The sequence below is a fragment of the Panicum hallii genome, chromosome 1 (genome assembly GCF_002211085.1).
Source record: "Panicum hallii strain FIL2 chromosome 1, PHallii_v3.1, whole genome shotgun sequence".
NCBI lineage: Eukaryota > Viridiplantae > Streptophyta > Magnoliopsida > Poales > Poaceae > Panicum > Panicum hallii.
The window spans coordinates 50,011,453-50,030,291 of NC_038042.1; the positions used below are offsets into that span (position 1 = coordinate 50,011,453).

General features: G+C 46.2%; 2 protein-coding genes across 2 annotated transcripts; one reads left to right on the forward strand and one right to left on the reverse strand.

Annotated features, from left to right (window-relative positions):
* Window positions 1–190: 190 nt before the first annotated feature.
* On the reverse strand, window positions 191–3,588 carry LOC112878912 (RNA-binding protein 42-like). The gene is made up of 6 exons (XM_025943180.1): window positions 3,156–3,588; window positions 2,284–2,461; window positions 1,004–1,101; window positions 785–881; window positions 615–700; window positions 191–520 (listed from the first exon to the last, which is right to left on the reverse strand). Exons 1-6 carry the CDS (start codon window positions 3,348–3,350, stop codon window positions 467–469), a joined length of 708 nt encoding a protein of 235 aa, XP_025798965.1. The 5' UTR covers window positions 3,351–3,588; the 3' UTR covers window positions 191–466.
* A 7,218-nt stretch (window positions 3,589–10,806) lies between these two features.
* On the forward strand, window positions 10,807–13,067 carry LOC112898112 (NAC domain-containing protein 100-like). Its single transcript, XM_025966508.1, has 3 exons — window positions 10,807–11,087; window positions 11,206–11,465; window positions 12,654–13,067. The coding sequence occupies exons 1-3, from the start codon at window positions 10,919–10,921 to the stop codon at window positions 13,065–13,067; spliced, it is 843 nt and encodes a 280-aa protein (XP_025822293.1). The 5' UTR covers window positions 10,807–10,918.
* Window positions 13,068–18,839: the final 5,772 nt, after the last annotated feature.

Below are 18,839 nucleotides of genomic sequence, written 5' to 3' on the forward strand. Positions count from 1 at the left end.
CAAGTGCTATACGTAAGGTAACTTCGAATTTTTTTTGCCCCCAGTATGGTCATGTGCCGCCCATAGATCACTGCTAAATAGTAGACGCCAGTATGATCAGACATCTCAAGGTTATCCTTAAGATGGCGGCGCGTTCTGGTAGCAGTTCCTACTACTGGTTAGTTGACTACGCAGGTTGCTGCTCTTCTAGTTAGCCACAAACAGCGAGACATCAATAACTTCCACAAATCTTCGAGTGTTATACATGGATCTCATTCAATCACAGAATGGTTCACCATAAGACCACTAGTCACTAGAGTATTTACAACTACAATTCCATAAAAGGTTGGAATGATGTGCATGCTAATTACTCCTCCAGACTTCCAATCCACAAACGTAGCACATGGCCTGCAACAGGCAGGATAGAATGGAACTGTCAAACTTCAGACAACCTTCTCAGACGATGAACATGCAGAATTTATCAGTTTCACTTGTGAAGGACGCTTCTTTTCTGCGGTTTGATTTTCTTCTGTGGTTGAGTCTGTGGAAAAAATAGCACAACGAACGTGAGTATATGGTACATATAAAAGAACACAGGATGTGGCCAAAACAGGGGGAAAAGGTTGAGAACTAACCTTCCCCTTCTCCAAAGCTTCAAAGTCTATCCTGTTCTTCCATGTGCTCTTCCGTAATTTGATTGGCCGGTTTCCGACGTATTTACCTGCATGACATTTCGTTCTGTAAGTTGCAGTACTTGTGGTAGCGACAGGAAAAGGATGCATCAAAGGAGAAAAAGCACCCATACCGTTCATCTCTTTCAAGGCAGCAGCAAGATCAGACGCATTTGCAAAACTAACAAAACCGTATCCTTTAGTTTTACCAGTCCATTTATCCCTTATAACCTGATGCAGAAGAGACCCATAACCATCAGTCACTTGAAGAAACCAAAAGATATAAAACTGCAAGGAAGAGTAGGCAAAAAGTACCAAAAAACTGTAATTGTATGGGAAAAGGTCTAACTCACCCTAGCCATGTTAAAGGATGGATATTTTGAGAATGCCTTTGTAAGAACATCGTCATTCACTTCATTTCCAAGATCACCACAGAACAAACGGAAATCATCTGCAGATGAGAGATCAAGGAATTGTCAATAGAAGTACTTGAAAGTACTGAACTGCCATCAGGAAATCTACCAGGTAGAATCCCATTACTAATGCTCAAATGGTAAACGTAATGCAACTCAGAAGATGAATTTGTGGCCACGGGCAAGTGGGTGCTAGCAAGCACAATTAGAATATTAGCTAATAGGTGTTAAATACTTAAGATATCCAATGATCAAAATGGTGTAAATTCTATGATACTGTAGCATTCTTTCTTTTCACGAAAACCACATATATGGCACATTTTAGAAGTTATTAATATTATTTAAATACTGATATGTGAATGGACATCACTCAAGCAGATTGCAGCAAAGTGTGATATGCTAGTTCACAAACTATTAGCAGTCCACGTTCATTAAACCTGACCCCAACAGATAACACATAGGCAGGCATCACTCTCCTGAGAAGCTTAAACCATTTATGCAGCAGGAAGGGGCAATGAAGAAAGCAAGCTAAAGACAATGTTTCTATGGCCAAGAAACTAAAAATTGACATCGGTTCTACACAGCATTCTAGGTAACCTGAAATGAACATAGTGCACATTGTAGATCAAACCATAAGAAGCATGCCATCAGTTTTACACGACTCTGAGCTACAGTTCTTCACTAGCCAATCTTGTGAAATAAGTAATGGGGGCAATATAGCAGCTAGGGTGCGTACTTGTTATTGCAAACAAGAACCAAAAGCCTACACATATGTTCGCAACAAACATCACTAAAGAATATTCCATAAAACAGGAAAAGCATGTCCATGATCAATAAAGGCATATGAAAAAATATTGCAATGTACATGAAACAAATCAGGTAAGATAGAAAAACTGATAAATGTTTACTATATCATCTGCAAGCCCACCTAAATCCCGTGTGGCAACATGTTGGCCTACACATCACATCCTCGAGCACCTTTACAGAAAGGAAGAAAAGAGCAGTTTGTTTAAGATCAAATCATGATAGACAGAGCATTAGATCTTGCCTGCGAGAATGACAATTTATCTCATGGTTTGTTGTCTTCAAGATAACGGACAATAAGAGCTAAAAAAATGTCACATTGCCAAGTTAAAGATTCCAAAAACCACAAAATTAAGTATTTCAGAAACATTATGAATAAGTAAGACAAGCAGACAACAGAGAATTAGAGAACTTACTTTCAGGCCAATCGGCCAAGGTTGGGTCCTCCCAACTTTGCCCAGCTGCCTTTCGAGGCACTGCCTTCTTTGTTACTTCAACCTTCTTGTCTTTCTCACTGTTTGCAATAGCAGCCTTAACAGTAGCTAGAGCCTCAGGAGTGATTATCTTTGAGTCATTCTGGAACAACTGCTGTGCCTGCAAGACACCATAAAAAATTGGTTGCTAAAAGTCGCACTGAATAAAGAACAATCCTTCACTACAGAAGTGTTGAAAATATTAGTCACAGCTTGGCACCTTGCATCGGCAGGGAAAAAGAATCTAATGTTGCTAACTTGACTATAGTAGTTGAAACTTTAGGAGGAAAGAGTTCTGCCTTTCTCATTTGGAGGTAAACAGATGTATATGTATTTAAAATGAAGCCAATAATAAGCATCTCCGCAGATTTTGAGTACTGCTAAGCAGATTGATTACTTATTCGGCAATTGATAAGTTTCCAATAGAATTAGCAATTAGATCTTGCAAGAGCATAAAAGCTCAATGGATACGTTTGTATTAAGATGAATCATGCATTTTTGTTCCGAACCGTTTAGTGTCAACAGCTCCGATACACCTAACTAAATAGCCTCTACAAAAAATCGGAAATTAGATCTTCCTGGGCAGAAATTAGTTTTGTCTCAATGTCTATGACCAAACTTGAGCTCTATAATCGCTACATCTACATCAATACGTTGCAAGACCGGGATGCCGACAATCCCCCGTCCGAGGCTCCCAAACCACAGAAACACCATCACGCGTTGAAACTAGAATCCTCCCTATCAACGCCGTCCCCCGCAAACAAATCACACACCGTCTAAACGCTAATCGGGATGGAGGAGCCACTGCTGCATACCTGCTGGACCTGGGGCATGGGGTAGACGGCGTTGTACGCGAGCAGCGGCGCCACCGCTGGCCACGCGGCGTACTGCGGGTTCTGGAGGTGGAAGGGCACGGGGAAGTAGGACGGGGTCGCGGCCGCGGCCGCCGCCGCGGCGGGGTAGGTGAACTGCGCGGACGCAGCGGCCGGCGAAATGGACTGCGTCGACATCGCGGTCGCCGTGGGGAGACGACGGTCGAGAGGGGCGGAGCCGCGCCGGGGGAGAGTCCGGACCTCCGGAGCGCTGCGCTGGACGGTGGCGCGCGGTCGAGGGATCCGCCGATCGGCTGTGCGAGGTTGCGGCAGGCGAGAGGCTGTGATGTCTTCCGGCTGTGTGTGTGATCGCGTGGAGTCTCGGGGAAGTAGCGTGCGGGCCGCGGGGACGAAGGGTGTGGAACGCTCTGGAAGCGTCTGGTGCGTTGCGGACCTGTGGACGAGAAGAGTCGACGAAGGAGGAGGCCGAGAGGGAGGGGAGATCCGCGGCTGGGCTGAGACTGGTTGCGAGGCTGGGCCGTAGTCTGTAGATGGGCCAGCCCGTTCGCCGCGTTTCGTCGTCGTCGTCGTCCTCGCGTTTCGGCGGCCTCCTGCCGCCCCACCGCCGGCGCCCGCCCGCGTTCGAGGAGCATCCCGAGTACTACCACGGCGGAGCTTGCGACAAACCGATTACAGCATCATCAATCTCTCCAAGAAGTGCCGGAGATCCAAGCCAAGAACGCTGGATCCGTGCAAAATCCAGGCGTGTTGGCTCGTCAGGGGAAAGAGCTTCCGATCCCCTGGGCGGTTGCCCATCAGCCCATCACGGCACGGCCGCGCGTTGGCACCTGGCAGCTCTAGGCCCTCTAGGCTCGCCACTCGCGTCGTCCAAGGCTACGCAGGGCATCCTACCTAGCCACGCCCGTGCCCAGACCAACCTGTTCGAATCGAGTGAACAGTTTGGCAAGCAGGAAAATCTTGTAAGCTGCGTGCGTCCCATGTGATTAATGCGCGCGGGTTAGTTGTAATAAGCAGGGATCGTCCCATGATCTCCTCCACAGTTCTAGCTGCTAGTATAGAACTAACTTTTTTATACGTGTAGCATCGCGTAGCGACTCGTGATAGGCGGGGGCCGGAGCATGCATTATTGGCAGCTCACATGAGCACATTGCCTGCCTAGCTAGCTGTACTAGGTCGAAGCTTGAAACTAACAACAAGAAAATGTTTATTGTGAGATAAAGTTAAGAGCAGCATACAAGCACATACCATGCGTGTTTCTCTCCATATGTACGCTTAGCTTTTGGCGTTAGGAAACAAAGATCCATCACTAGAAGTGTATAAGCATGTATGCACTGCTTAGTCTACTACTACTAGCTTATATATATATTAGCAACCATCCAAACATCCGCTTTCATTCATTCCAGGGTCCTTGTTCTCCAAAAGCAACACCCAACTGTCCATGGCCCCCCTGCATTGTCGCCACGCCTGCACATGCATATATCTGCCAAGATACATGGGGGCAGCACTGGCGTCACAAGCTAGCATAGTTGATCGGTTAGTTGGTTGCAGGTATACGTGCATTGCATCTGGGCGTACTTTCAGCAAAGACAGATAGTTGCCTGGATCATGCAAGTTGTGGGAAGGGATCAAATCCTCGGGCACCAGCACCACAGAAGATCCCGCGACCCGTGAGCGTGATCCCCTCACTGCGATGCAACTTGGTCACAGTGAAGTACATGCCCGTCTGAAAAACAAATGCAGCTCCGTTCCAGGATACATGCACTTGCCCTCGAGAGCATGTGGAGACAAATGTGTCCACTTCACACTCAGAGATTCGCACTTGAGTCTACACCAACGTTGTTTCGCCCAGCGGGGATTAGATATATGATACAAAATCGTACACGAATTAAAAAGAGTGAGTTGATCGGTCGACGTGGATCTTGATTGGCACGACGCTAAGCTAGCTAGCCTACCTAGACGCGAGACGCGAATCCGTGTTGCGCTGTCACAAGCAAGATCGCCTACTTTGTCGCGCGCAAGCCGGCTCGGATCTTGTATTAGCGAGTAAAATTTTGCAGCCCGGCCTTCGATCTCGTCCTCATCCACATGCGTGTGGCTGCGTCACGCAGGCACGCTTTGCGTCCGGTGATCTCAGCGTAGCAGCCTCTGTGTCCTAACCGATCGCGACATGTACGCGTGCCAGGAGATAGCAGCTAGCTCCCCGCGCCCACCATCCTCGGCGACGGCAGCCATTATACAAGCGCGCGTTGCTTCATCAGCTGGCTGCGTGCGATGGCATCGACCGGCCGGGCCCCGGCGGCTGCGCACGCCCCGCATGGCCGTGGCGGGAGAAATCGCTAGCTAGCTAACCGGTTAATTTGTCGTGAGAGCTAGGTTCAATTACGCTTCGTGATCAGGCGAGACGATCCGCAAGAAATGCAGCTAGCTGCCGTGCAACAAATCCGAGTCCATCCATGTGTCACACATCGTCGCTGATTGGTCCGTCGTCGCCTACACAGCCGGGCAGCATGGTGCTTTTGCGTTGCTTGCACGGTCGATGCTTTGTCGCTAGGCCTACTCCTTTTCAGTGAAAGTGATCGAGCGCTGCTAGTGTAGCACATATTTAATGCCATTGCCTGTTTGGCCAAGCTTATGCTAGCTTTCAGATGCTTCAATTTAATCCTGCTCCTGATCAACGAACCCAAGTGTACAGAGTTCAATACTGTTCGTTTCCCTGTTACAACACTATGGCATACGATGAGAAGAAACATCAGCTACATACACTGGTGCTAATTAACTCTGGCCACCGTGTTGAGCTTTCAAGACGAGAAAGAGATGAGGCCGTGTCCATATCCGGAAACAGTGGCCGAGGAGCCAATCGGGGCGCAAGCCACGGGCACTCAAGGCCAGGCAGGCGCGGGCGCTGTAGCGGACCATTTCCAGGAGAGCGAGCATGTATCGATCTTGACGTGGAAGCTGGCGATCGATCGATGGCCTTGTACAACTAACGAGAGAATATTTGGCGAGATGGGAGGCCGCCATCGGCCACGCGCTGACGCTGCTGCATCCTGCCTGCGCCCGGCCCTGTGGCGATCGAGAGCACTGTGGCGTGAGGAGACTTGGGCGAGGTCGCATTGGCAGCGCGTCACACCTGCGCCGACGAACTCGCTTTGTGCAGAGATCGCGCGCAGTGGACCGATCGTTCTCGTCTTCTCGAGGCGCCAGCCGTGTAGTTGTCAGGCAAGATTGAGCTGCGTATGAGCGGCTATCACGGTGGCGTACGCGCGTACAGTGTGTGTATTTAGGGTTCTGGACTGGAGGGAGCTCATCAATGGAGGAATATGTTTTCTTTTAGGGAAACTGATGGGCGCATGTCTGAGGAACGATTGATGGCTAGGAGTAGTGTGTCGTACGTGTCACAATGTCGAACGAGGAATGAGATCAATATATGATTAGGTCATCCTAAATGCACTGCTAGTATACATTTTCTGTACATCGATTCTAGAAGGTCTTCGAGGCTTATTGCATTATTGTGTGTGCACCAAAAACTGGAGTTGTTAAATAAGCCCTTTAATATTTGAATATCAATAACAAGTGTCTTGAAAAGCAGCTTCATAATCTTCAGTTTAGATTTTTTTTGGCAGTGGCAGTATTACTGTCGCTCCGATCCCTAATTGTCTGAAGTTTGCTAGACTTGCTCTCTAGGTGAAAACCTTTTGTGACTAGATGGAATAGTACATATCTCGAGGCTCATGCATGCATAATAACTTTGCAGAGAAGCATGCGTGTCGGACCGTCCAAAAATTCAGTGTGGAGTCAAATGTACCGAGCATATTGCATACATATACGCACACATCATTATGAGAAACTCTATGATTGAACATTATTTGCACGACCAGATTCCTGATCGACAAATGATTGAGCCTATCCATATGGTTTTCATTCCGCGCATTCTAATGAGGAGGTGGACCTACATCCTCCATCCATAATTGATCCCTGCAGGTGGTCAGCATGCATTGGCTGTACTTTTAATGCCTTCAAGAACCCGGACGTACCACACTATATCCACAATACCAATTATGCATCACCTAGTCTAGAAAGTTGATAGGTCCAACATGTCTGAAATCTATATAATGCTGGGTGGTGCATTGAAATTAATTTAATTATACTCTAAGAACCAGATATGTATACATGTTAATGAAATTGCAAAGACACAATATATATGTGCTTTACTATATTCTAAAATAACGATCTCCCATGCATATCATTGTAATCTTTCATGATCATCATGGACTCAAGTCGGTTGATTCGTAACGGTTTGCTATTAGGAATAAGAATCCTGACGGTTTTGGGGGTTTTCCTAGCGGTTTGCGGCCATCAAGTTTTAGCAGTAGTGTTTGGAAAGAATAAATTCCGTATTTGGATAATCATTTTATTGGATGGGCCCTATAGATATGTTCTCCTAAGAACTTTTGGCACTTTAGTAGACATAGATTATGTGGGACACATGTTAAACAGACCTCTATTTTCTGATCCCATGATCTGTCAAGTTATAACTAAATACCACAATCATGCAATATAATACATACTCTTGTTTTGCAAACATAAGTCATTTAGGACATTGCTGTTGTTTTCAATATACTTTGACTAGTCTAATTACATTATTATGATGTCTAAAAAAATAACTATATATATTATGAAATTCCATGTTACGATCACTCTAGTTTCATAAACTTTTATATTCTCATTCAATACAATTATTTTGTATATGTGTATGCTAAAAATGCAAAAGTTTGAATAGTACATCTAAAAATGATTTATATTTCAATCATGGGGAACACAAGTCACAGAATATGTGCATATGCATGCTAATCTATACATACCCTCCCTTGTATAGTGTATGTGTTTCCATTTGATCCAATAGCCAATGTAACACGACATTTTTACCGTTATATGCATATAAAACAACAATTGCTTATACCGCGTTTTTTTTTTGCGAAACATAACACAGACGTAGACGCTTACAAACACGCACAGACGTATCACTGTCGACGGGCACATCGCATACCAATGAAAGAATAGTGCCGGTTAAATCCTGAAATAAATCCAAGAAAATATGAGCACACATGCTAAGTCGAGGACTGGAATCCAGGTGGGGAGCACTGGTACATAAAGCATTTGTGGCGGTCGCTATTACCGTCCATCGGCAGGGTATTTGTGCCGTATTTGTGCTAGAGGTCGACATAAACGACTGCCAGCAAAAATCGTACTAGCAGTTGGCTTAAGCGACCGCCAGCACAAATATGGGGCATTTGTGCCAACGAACGCTTATGTTGACATTCAGTACAAACTTTTTTTAAGAAAAAAATAAATAATTATTTCATATGAAGTCGGGTGAAGATAAACTTTATATAAAAATTATAGAGCTCAACAAGATCTAAAATTTTATAGTTGACAACATTTCCGTACAAGACCGTTGACTGGGCAAATATTCATTACTATTCCTAAAATCAATTGTAAACCTTATATCCAAATTATAGATAGCATAATATGAAATCAAATCTTATATAGTTCAACGAGATCTAAAACTTTATAGTGATAAATTTTCAATCAAGATTATATTTACTAGGTCAAATATTCATTACCATTTCTAAAATTTATTTTTAAAAATGAAAATTTGAATTTTTTAAACAACCTCGGATGAAGATGAACTTTATACCAAAGTTGTAGTACTCGACAAGACCTATAAGTTTGTAGTTGACAACTTTTAATTTAGGATCATTTAGAATATCAAAGATACAATACAAGATTCGGAAAAGTGATATCAAAAGAATAAATACCTTGGAAAGATAAAAAATAATGCGTAGATGAGATGATAAGGATGGCTTCTTGTGAAGTAAGAGGTCTTGGGTTCGAAACACGTACACCGTATATGCTTGGAAAATATTTAAAAAATATGGGACTTTGTGCCAAATGATAGGCGGTCGGGTGTAGATGTCTATTGAAATGTGAAGATCATTTTTTCTTTTTATTTTTCATTTTAAAGTTTTAAAATGATTGAAATTAATTTGTGTTCGCGGATGCTTAAGACGACTGCCAGCACAAATACATTTATGCCGGCGGTTGTGCACCCGCCCGCATAAATGTTGATTTGTGCTAGTACAAGATTGTTGGCAGGTGTCAAAACCGTCAGCACAAATATATTTTGACCGTCTGTACAAATACTTTTTTAAGTAGTGGAGATTCCTCCATGGGGAACCTTACCAGGTGAAGCTAAGCTACACTGAGTTCACGCTTTTGCCACGTTACTGGAAACAAACAAAATGAAATTTCTACAGGAATTGGCCTTACCGTGAAATTAATAACCAAGATTATTATGCGTCTCGACTCCACTAATTGGCTATTAGCGTATATATAACGTAGTGAGGGTACAGTGCATATAGATGAGTACACGGTACTTAAACCCTCTCAGAACCAGATGTTAGCCCAGCCGCGTAGCATCTATAACAACAACACGCTGCCACACGCATCAGTCGACGTCATATGATTCGCTTTCCCCGGCCCGGGCCGGCCATCGATCACGGTACCCTATTAATTCCCGCGTGACGTTGATCGCTGAAGCCTGAATGATCCAGCTATCTACTACGCCCCTCCTCGACGCATAGACAGACAGACAGACACGCGCGCGCGCGCGCGAACGGACGAACGAACGAACACGAATTAAGGCGACCTCGCGTCTCCGTCGCCGCGTACGACCTCACGTCACGACCGCCGCATACGCGACCTAGCTAGCTACCTGTAGCTGATGGCTGCTACCTATATAGCTAGCTAATTAACGACCTCAATCAAGCTGATGCCGACGCCTTAGGTTTTTTTTTTTGGATTCGCAGAGCATGGTAGCTTTTGCCTCCCCCCGGAAGCATGCACGCACGTAAAACGACCGCACACCAATGCAAGCCCGGTCCGGGGGCTGAAAACCCGATGACTTTTACATGTCCATCTGGTCTCTCTCGCTCGATCGCGTGTCACGCCGTGCCACTGCTAGCTTCTGCTAAGAATGCTGCCGGCCGGCACTCGGATCGGCGAGAAAAAACCCACATGGTCGCCTTGCTCTCGAAGGAAAAAAGGAACTCTTGGTCGCGTAGGTTGGATCGGATCGGGATCATGGGACGGGGGCACGGGTAATAACTTGCCGCGGGGTGGTTGAGCCTAAGCGGGTCATCGCCCATGGATGGGTGTGTCGCGCGCGCGGTCGTCGTTGCTAGCCAGCAGATCAAGGAGCTAGCAGTACTGGTGGCATACTAGTCTCCCCGGCCAATCCTCGTCCGTCTTCCGCGGCACGGGCATGTCAGGATGCTGGAATCTTTCCACCTGGCTACTAGCTAGCTAGCCAGATCGATCGGTTCGTTTCACTTTGTAGTTGCCTCAGCGGATAGGGACGCACGCGGCTAGCTCCCAGTTCCATCGGCTGGGGATTTACACAGTTATTGGTTATGAACAGGCCACCACGCGCCCGCGGCTGACGTGTCAACGGATGCAGCGATGCTTGGCTCTGGTCAGTTTAGCTTCCAGCGGCCGGGCCTCCCCTCTCGATCTCTATTCTATATAAAGCGGAGGCCTGGCAACCAACTCCAGCCATAGCTAAGTAGCTAGAACCGCCAGAGAATCGAATTGATCAAGAGGGATACAAAGCCCATACTGTTGTATCGGAAAAGGTCGGCCGATCTCGATCGATCCATCAGTCCGTAGCGCGCCGCCGATCATCGATGGCGTTGAGGGAGATCGAGTCGACGCTGCCTCCCGGGTTCAGGTTCTACCCGAGCGACGAGGAGCTGGTGTGCCACTACCTCCTCAAGAAGGTGGCCAACGAGCGCATCGCCCAGGGGACGCTCGTCGAGGTCGACCTCCACGCGCGCGAGCCATGGGAGCTCCCAGGTCGGATGATCTATCTCGATTGAATTGCATGCGCTCCTTCTACATCCCGGGGCAAGCTAGCTAGCTGACGTTTTGCCTGCCTTCTGCTGCCGCTGCATCTGGATTCTTTATAATGCAGAGGTGGCGAAGCTGACGGCGAGCGAGTGGTACTTCTTCAGCTTCCGCGACCGCAAGTACGCGACGGGGTCGCGGACCAACCGCGCCACCAGGACGGGCTACTGGAAGGCCACGGGCAAGGACCGCGAGGTGCGGAGCGGCGGCGCCGTCGTGGGCATGCGCAAGACGCTCGTCTTCTACCGCGGGAGGGCCCCCAACGGCGTCAAGTCCGGCTGGGTCATGCACGAGTTCCGCCTCGACACCCCGCACTCGCCACCCAGGGTATGCACGTCGCATTGGCTTGCCACCATAGTTTCTCTTTCTCAGCACTAGTCCAGCATACCGATTGCCCAATCGACTGTTTTTTCTGTCCTGAAAAATCTCGAGCGTGTTTGTCTGATGACTGAATTTCCAGAGTTGACGGATCGTATCTAGTATCAAAATAAGAAGGGTTGATTAGACTGAATAGTTAAGTGGATTTGGATAGTTGAGCAAGCGAGCCGTCTGTCTGATCCATTGCTGGACGACCGGCCGGCCCCGTGAGCCACGGGTGGCGAACCTACTACTGCAGCTAGGTTGCCAATACAGCAAGGACCTCTCACTCGCTAGGTGCTGGAAGAAGTAGAGTAGGAAGACAGTGACACCAGCTCCTTTTTAACTCGCAATCATTCATGAATTGCGTCATCGACTCAATTAGCATGCAAAACACCAACACGTGAAGTAACGCCGATCTGCTCTTGTCTCCATCCTTAATTAGCTTGCTAGGCTATCCAACCCAAATTCTATCTAACTACTAAATTCCAGAGTGGTGCGCTATATATTCTCGACCCGCTCGTCCTTGATGGGCCGGGAATTCGGCCTATCCACCATAGTTACAATGGCCGCCAGAACCCAGTAACCACCACACTCTCGCTGCACTAAGAGTACGGTCACAATTAGCACTTTTTCAGCAATTCGGCCATCATCCACATCCCTAGTCCACAGGGACAAGGTTGGCCCATGAGCGGATATCCATCCAAAGGAACACGAATTCACCGGTGGCCCGGTCCTGCACGTGCGCCCGTGTAGTTGTGTGCCGACTGCAAAGTAAGCTAGCATCAGCCAGCGCGATGCAAGGGCGTCGTCAGCACGAGCGAACGTGCAGATAAGCTGGCCGTGCGCTGGTGCCGACACGTACGAGGAGTGTAAGCACACACACTAAATGCCTAGTACGTGCAGGTGCAGAGCGAGACTGGACCACCCACTATTTGACTGCCTTGCGTTGCACAATAATTGGCGCGTGCTACATTTCTTCACCGATCGTTTCTCCTCGTGGCCTACACGCAGCTCCTAGCTAGTAGTACGTAGTCCTAGCTATTACGGCCAGCGTGCCGACACGTGCTTCTAGTAGTAAAAAAGTTGGCCAATTATACGTGCAGTCTGAAACTACTCTGAACCATGGCGCGATTGCTCGCTCCCGTACGATTGCAGGAGGACTGGGTGCTGTGCAGGGTGTTCCAGAAGACCAAGGGCGACGGCGCCGACGGCCAGGACGGCGACTCCGCCTCCTCGCCCACCGCCTTCGCCGGCTCGTCACGCGTCGAGCCGCCGCCGGAGCCGGACCACTCCGCGTCGTCAGGCGTCGGCTGCTACGGCTACGCGCCGTTCCCGTCGCAGCAGGAGGTGCCCGTGCAGCCGCAGTATTACTACTACGGCGGCGGCGGCGGCGCGGCCGCTGCTGACCACCACTACGGCTTCCCGCGGGACGACGCGGCCGGCGCGCTGCCCGGGTTTGGGCCTGGCGGCGACGGGTACGGGTTCGGCGCCTACTTTGACATGGGCGGCGGCTTCGGGGACTTGGCGAGCCTTGGAGGCGGCGTGGAGTTTCCGCAAGTGTGGAACTGAATGTGCGACGCCGTTTCTTCTTCAGACAGGATACATTGTTATTTACTAGGTTAATTAAATTTATTAATTGTTTACATGCACATGGGGACTGGAAGATGGATTGATTTGGGTTGCTGTGAGATTGGAAAGGTTCAGTGTGGACATGAAAACCAAATGTAAATTAATTGGAATATTGTTTTTTTATAAATCAGTGCATTGCTAACTGAACCTTGCGGATGTAATCATGTGCTAATTGAACTTTGTGGATAGAAAATAGGGAAATCACGCACAGAGAGGGAGCCTGATCACTCCATTTCTGTCTGGCTAATGCATTTTAATAGAACTTCTTTTTTTAAGCCCAGAATTTAATGGGCCGCACACCCTACAAACATCTCCGTTCGCCAGTCGCGCACACGAGGCGTGCTGAGATGCATCGAGCCTGCTGCTACGTACGGCTGGCTCGCAGCTGCAGGCCTACAGGCTACAGCCTTGCAGCTGGCAGTTGAGACGACGACTCAGTTTCGGACCTTCACTCATCACTCCTCCCCGAATCACAAGCCATCGCAGCCGTCTATGATTCCATCCATTGCAAAAGCCAAAAAGGGCGGACCAGCTTGGCCCTCGGGCAGGTGCACGTGACACGTGCCGGTGCCGGCGACGCGCGGCCCCTCGTCGCCGGGGAAGCCAGGAAGCCACACACACACCACGCGGACCCACCTACGACAGCGTGGTCCGTACCGTACGAGGAGCCAGAGCCCACACCCGACTGCTGGCTGCACGTGGGGTCTCGGGAACGCGCTCGCTCCTCAGGCTCCGAGGGCCGACACCAAGGACGGCGACCCACACGCGTCCCTGCCGCCGGCGCAGGCCCGCCCTGGGTCAAGCACGCAGGCGGTCAAACGCGCCCAGGCGAGCGCCGAGGAGCTAGCGGCCGGGAGCGCGAGACAGCGGGCGGCACAGCCGATCTTGACTTCTTGTTGTCTTGGTGGAAAGTTGGCACAACCGTAATCCGTAATACAGATGCATGTACTTTGCCGATGCTCCAATGATCTACACCTCTAGAAGTGCCGCACGAACTCAGTACTGGATAAGCTATGCATAGAGAAATGGATTGTATTTTTATCATCAAATAAGCGTAAGTACATTGCTACACGTCAGCGGTTTTATAAGTTGTCTTATGTAAATCCACGAAAGATTTTTAAATAGGTGGTGGAGAGAGAGGAAGGAGAGATGTTTCGTGAGACAATCGCCTCATAGGCTAAAATTTAGGATTATAAGATCACTTTCTCACCATTGTATAGGTTGTTGTTGCCATGCAATTTACAATATTTTCTTTTTCTATGGATAAATTATGGCATCATGTATTTCCTATGAGATAATTTATAAGATAATCCATTATATATATTATTTGTTACATCATTTTAAGATAATATAATAATGCACAAGACCGTATATTAGACTAGACCAATATACTTACTTGCCCTGATGTTTAGTCTTTGAACCTACTATACGTATGTTGCTGCATCCGCTCCCTTTGAGCGGTTCTTTCCTATCTCTGTTGTCCCTCCGTGTACCATGGATCTCTTGTACCAGTTTTCTATTTTTCTAATGTATCGTTCAGACCTACAACGGCCACCCCGTAATTCGCCTCAAAAAAGTTGGCATCCGAAAAATGGGGCTGATAGGTGCATTTGTAGGTGTGTAATAGTATTTTCCTGCACTTACGGTTGCGTAGTATGATAAGCTTTGCATGGTGATGTAAATGCGTATGCCTTGTCCACGTAATCGAAAATATGATTTTATTTTGACCCCTCGTGTAAGGAGAAAATATAAAAGACCATGAAGAATTTTGGCCTATAATAACTAGAGCAGGCTTGATTAATTTGGTGTGTCTCCTATGTGACAAAAATGCATATTAGCTTTTGGTAAGTTGCACAATTCAACTGTTATGTTGTACAACTCTCTGACATCTCGAAAGAATTGCTCCAGCTCATGTCTCTCTGGCTCACATAATGTACAAATGGAAAACAAGACTCCAAAAATAAACAAGATCGATGTGCGTCTAAACAAGATATGTTCTTTTGTGTATCTTCTATTAGAGAGGAACTAGCATGAGAGATCAATTAGTTTCTTGTGATTCACCAAAACCAATCACATGGCAACTGAAGCACAAATTGCATTGCAGAGATTCTTTTTCTCTCTCTCGAAATTGAACCAGAGAGATTGACTTCATTTTTACAGGTGCTTAAGTTCATGGAAATCTTGGTTCTTCTCTTTGAGCACTCGTGTCTAAGCACACAGGACACACGGTTAAAGTTGCCCTTAGCATCAGAGCACTACGACACAACAGAGGAAACAACCATACAAGACATCCTACACGGTGGATCAGTTGGCAATGCACGGTTCCCCTAGTTAGCTACCCTCGCAATTACTAACCAGCATCTCTAATTATTCAACAAGGTGGTAGAAGACTGAGTTTTTCATCTATGTTTTTCTGAGTACAGTAGTAGAAGACACTCATGCACAACATGTATATTCACTTCTACCAACAAGCACATTCATACTATATCCCTATAACACTTTCGATAGATAAGTCCGACATATCTTGAGATTGACAAAATTAGCACAAATACCTCACCATGAATGGGCACATCACCTACCGAAAAGAATAATTAGTCGTAAATACAACCTTCTTTATTTAGTTAGAGACTTCAGGTGGGCAGTTTCCATCTCTTTTTGGGCCAAAAATATGTGCCTAGGCCCGTGATTAACTCCACCAGGCCAAAGTATGTCGGCAATCCTGTTATTTTTACAATATAAAATAAGATGATTTTATCAATTTAGGCCAGGCTCGGTCTAGCACAATTTTTAGGGGTACCAAATCCAATGCCAAGCCCTACGCTAAATCAAAGTCGGGGCTAGGAGTTCGTAATTTTCTATTTGGCGTGGATTTTTATTATGTTATTAGCTAGCTTAGCTTGCTCATGCCTTTATGAGCTGTAGAACACTTGTACAGTTGGTACCCAAATAGTTTACCTTTCTTAACTTGTGTAAGAAACACTTATATCATTCCTACGAAAGCTATACGCATTTCACATAAGAGAATTAAGTAAATTTGATGATGTAGCGAGTATAAAAACGAGTATGACTTAATTAGCTTAAAATATCATTCACCAGACCATCCTAATGATATTTTAAAAAAAATTCTCCATTTAATCACGGAAAATTCTCTTGCGTACATTCCCACATAAATAAGACCACCATCTGATCAGAACATGTCCATGCTGACCAGGAATTAGATTCAATATTGGGATAATTGTGCCTAAGCCTAACCTCATTTCAGCTTTTTAAAAATTGAGTTTAATGTATGGTAATCTTGAACAGCCTGTGTTTTATTCGTATCTTTCTCATAGCCTTGTTCTACATGAACTATGTTCAGGCTTTCACAAGCCAGGTCGACAAACATGCACTCAAGTAAGACCAAAACACACTTAGGGAAGACCTTGTATATTATTGCACCTCGATATACGATGTGCAACTTTTCCGAGTGGGTGTAGAATGACAAGTTCTTAGGTACATATTTGGTTGGTTAATCAAAATTATAATCACTTCAATAAAGGAGGAGCTAGCAGCGTGCAACCAGCGGATTGGAGATTTTTGCATTCTATAGATTTTTTTAAGACACTTGTAGCCATATTTTCTGTATACAAACTAAATTTTGTTTTGTATATAACTGAATTCTTATTAATAACCTTAAGGCAATATTTGGGCAGGGACAAGATCAATGATGCTACATATATAGGGTGTGTCGGGAGAGCTCCACTCCAACTCCAACTTTTCTAGCTCCGCTCTACGAACTCACTGCCAAACACGTGTAGCTCCAGAAACGCTAGATCCAGAAACTCCTAAAAAAAACTAGAGTTTGGGGCCAACTATTCATGGAGCTCCTCAAGAGGTGCTCCAAAAACACCAGTTTCATACCTGCTCATGGAGAGGGGGTTATTTACCCACCATTACTTCTGGTTACACAACTTGCCCCCTCATTTCTATTTTTTCTTGCCCCCACCCCAACCTCCTCTTCCCTTCATTTCTATTTTTTTTTGCCCCCCATCTTCCTGGCGTCACCCCTGCCTCCCGGCGGCCACCTGCAGCGCTGCGCTACCCCCGCCTACGCCGCCCGACGGCCACCTGCAGCGCTGCGCCACCGCCGTCCCTACCCTCTGCGGGTCTGCGCCGCCCGGTGGACCCCTGCAGTGCTACGTCGCCACAGCCCAGGGGCAGCTTGCGGGTCTACGCCTCGCGGCCCCCTGCAGCGCTGCGCCGCCGCGACCCCTACCCCCTGTAGCAGGCAGTGCTGCGCCGCCGCCGGCCATCTACGGTCGTCGACGTGAGCCACAGCTCAGACGGGAGCGGCAACGCCACCCCCAAAGGGAAGTTTTCGGCGGGGTTCGTGCTGATGCGGTTCTGGAGCAACACCGCCGGCGAGGGAGAGGTTGGAGATGAGGAGCGAGGCAACGGCCGACGCATCGGAGGCGTAGCGGTGGGAGGAGCAGAGGAGGTGCGGCCAGCGGAAGAGGAAGACTAGAGTAGAGAGAGGAAGAGGATGGGAGAAAAGAGAATGACATGTGGACCCATTCAAAAAGGCTAATATAGACTATTCACAACAAGTTATCATCTTTCTGGAGTTGGAGCACTGCAATCAGCCAAACATATACAACAACTCTATATTTTTGTGGAGTTGGTGGAGTGGAGCCGAAAAAATGGTGGAGCGAAGCTGTTTTTTTTGGAGTAGGAGTGCTCCCAAACAGACCCATGTACTATAACACATACATAGTCCCATCAAAGAAAATAGAAAAAAATATGTTTACGCAAAGGACAACTATTAAAATTATATCATCAACAAGGAAATACATGCAAGATTAATTATCTCAGGCATACATACCCATGCATATAGGAATTCTGCTTGTGTTCGTAATACATAGGACTGTCCGACTCTATACACTTGGCATATCCTTATAAAGTTTCTAATATTGGCGAATTTTCAATATTGGTGCGCATATCTATCCAAGTGTATTTTAAAATATACTTTCAGGAATAGCATACAATTTCATTTTATAAATAGGATAATCAATTCCCCTATAAAAGATTCAGTCCTAGAGCGTGAGATCATGCAAGCAGATAGTTTCATAAGTCTCATAATTAATACCTGATATAGATCCTAATTTCTACACACTTTTTTCTCTCATTTTTTAAGCAAAAGTAGTACATATTATGGTTTCACATGAGAGTTTTTTTACCATTTTTTACATGAGAACTACTTTTATTATGTTTTCTAACCGTAAGTACAAATTTCATTTATACAATAGAAAAATTAATAGAGTATCCCCTCATAAATCCAACCAACTTTTTGGCAGTTAAATACATTACACTAGGTACCACCTACTTTGGTACACATTCTTGGCATGGCTGAATTTATTGATTCAAAATACAACTATTTTCGTACCTTCTACCAAGTACCAAGTATAATTATCTCCCAATTGATCATATAATTTACTAAAACAATTACTCTTACAACTACAAATCAAGAATCACATTTTCAACTCTATATTTATTTGTATGAATAAAAATTTGGGTATTTAATTACTATACAACTGCCTTTCACCATATGGAAATAAATCATTTTTTCAACGGGTTTGAACAGAGTTTTTTTCTATTAATGATCAGTTAAAATAAACTACTCATTAATGTATTAGTTTGTTCAAATATTTTACTATATAATATGAAAAGATTAGA

What these genes read in the sequence shown, in the direction of transcription:
- LOC112878912 (XM_025943180.1), bottom strand. Translation starts at nt 3,350, where the DNA reads ATGTCGACGCAGTCCATTTCGCCGGCCGCTGCGTCCGCGCAGTTCACC. An exon ending in CCATGCCCCAGGTCCAGCAG is followed by an intron (nt 2,462 to 3,155) that starts GTATGCAGCAGT and finishes GGTGTCTTGCAG; the next exon opens with GCACAGCAGTTGTTCCAGAA. An exon ending in AAGCTTTGGAGAAGGGGAAG is followed by an intron (nt 521 to 614) that starts GTTAGTTCTCAA and finishes TTTTTTCCACAG; the next exon opens with ACTCAACCACAGAAGAAAAT.
- LOC112898112 (XM_025966508.1), top strand. Translation starts at nt 10,919, where the DNA reads ATGGCGTTGAGGGAGATCGAGTCGACGCTGCCTCCCGGGTTCAGGTTC. An exon ending in CGAGCCATGGGAGCTCCCAG is followed by an intron (nt 11,088 to 11,205) that starts GTCGGATGATCT and finishes TTTATAATGCAG; the next exon opens with AGGTGGCGAAGCTGACGGCG. An exon ending in CCCCGCACTCGCCACCCAGG is followed by an intron (nt 11,466 to 12,653) that starts GTATGCACGTCG and finishes GTACGATTGCAG; the next exon opens with GAGGACTGGGTGCTGTGCAG.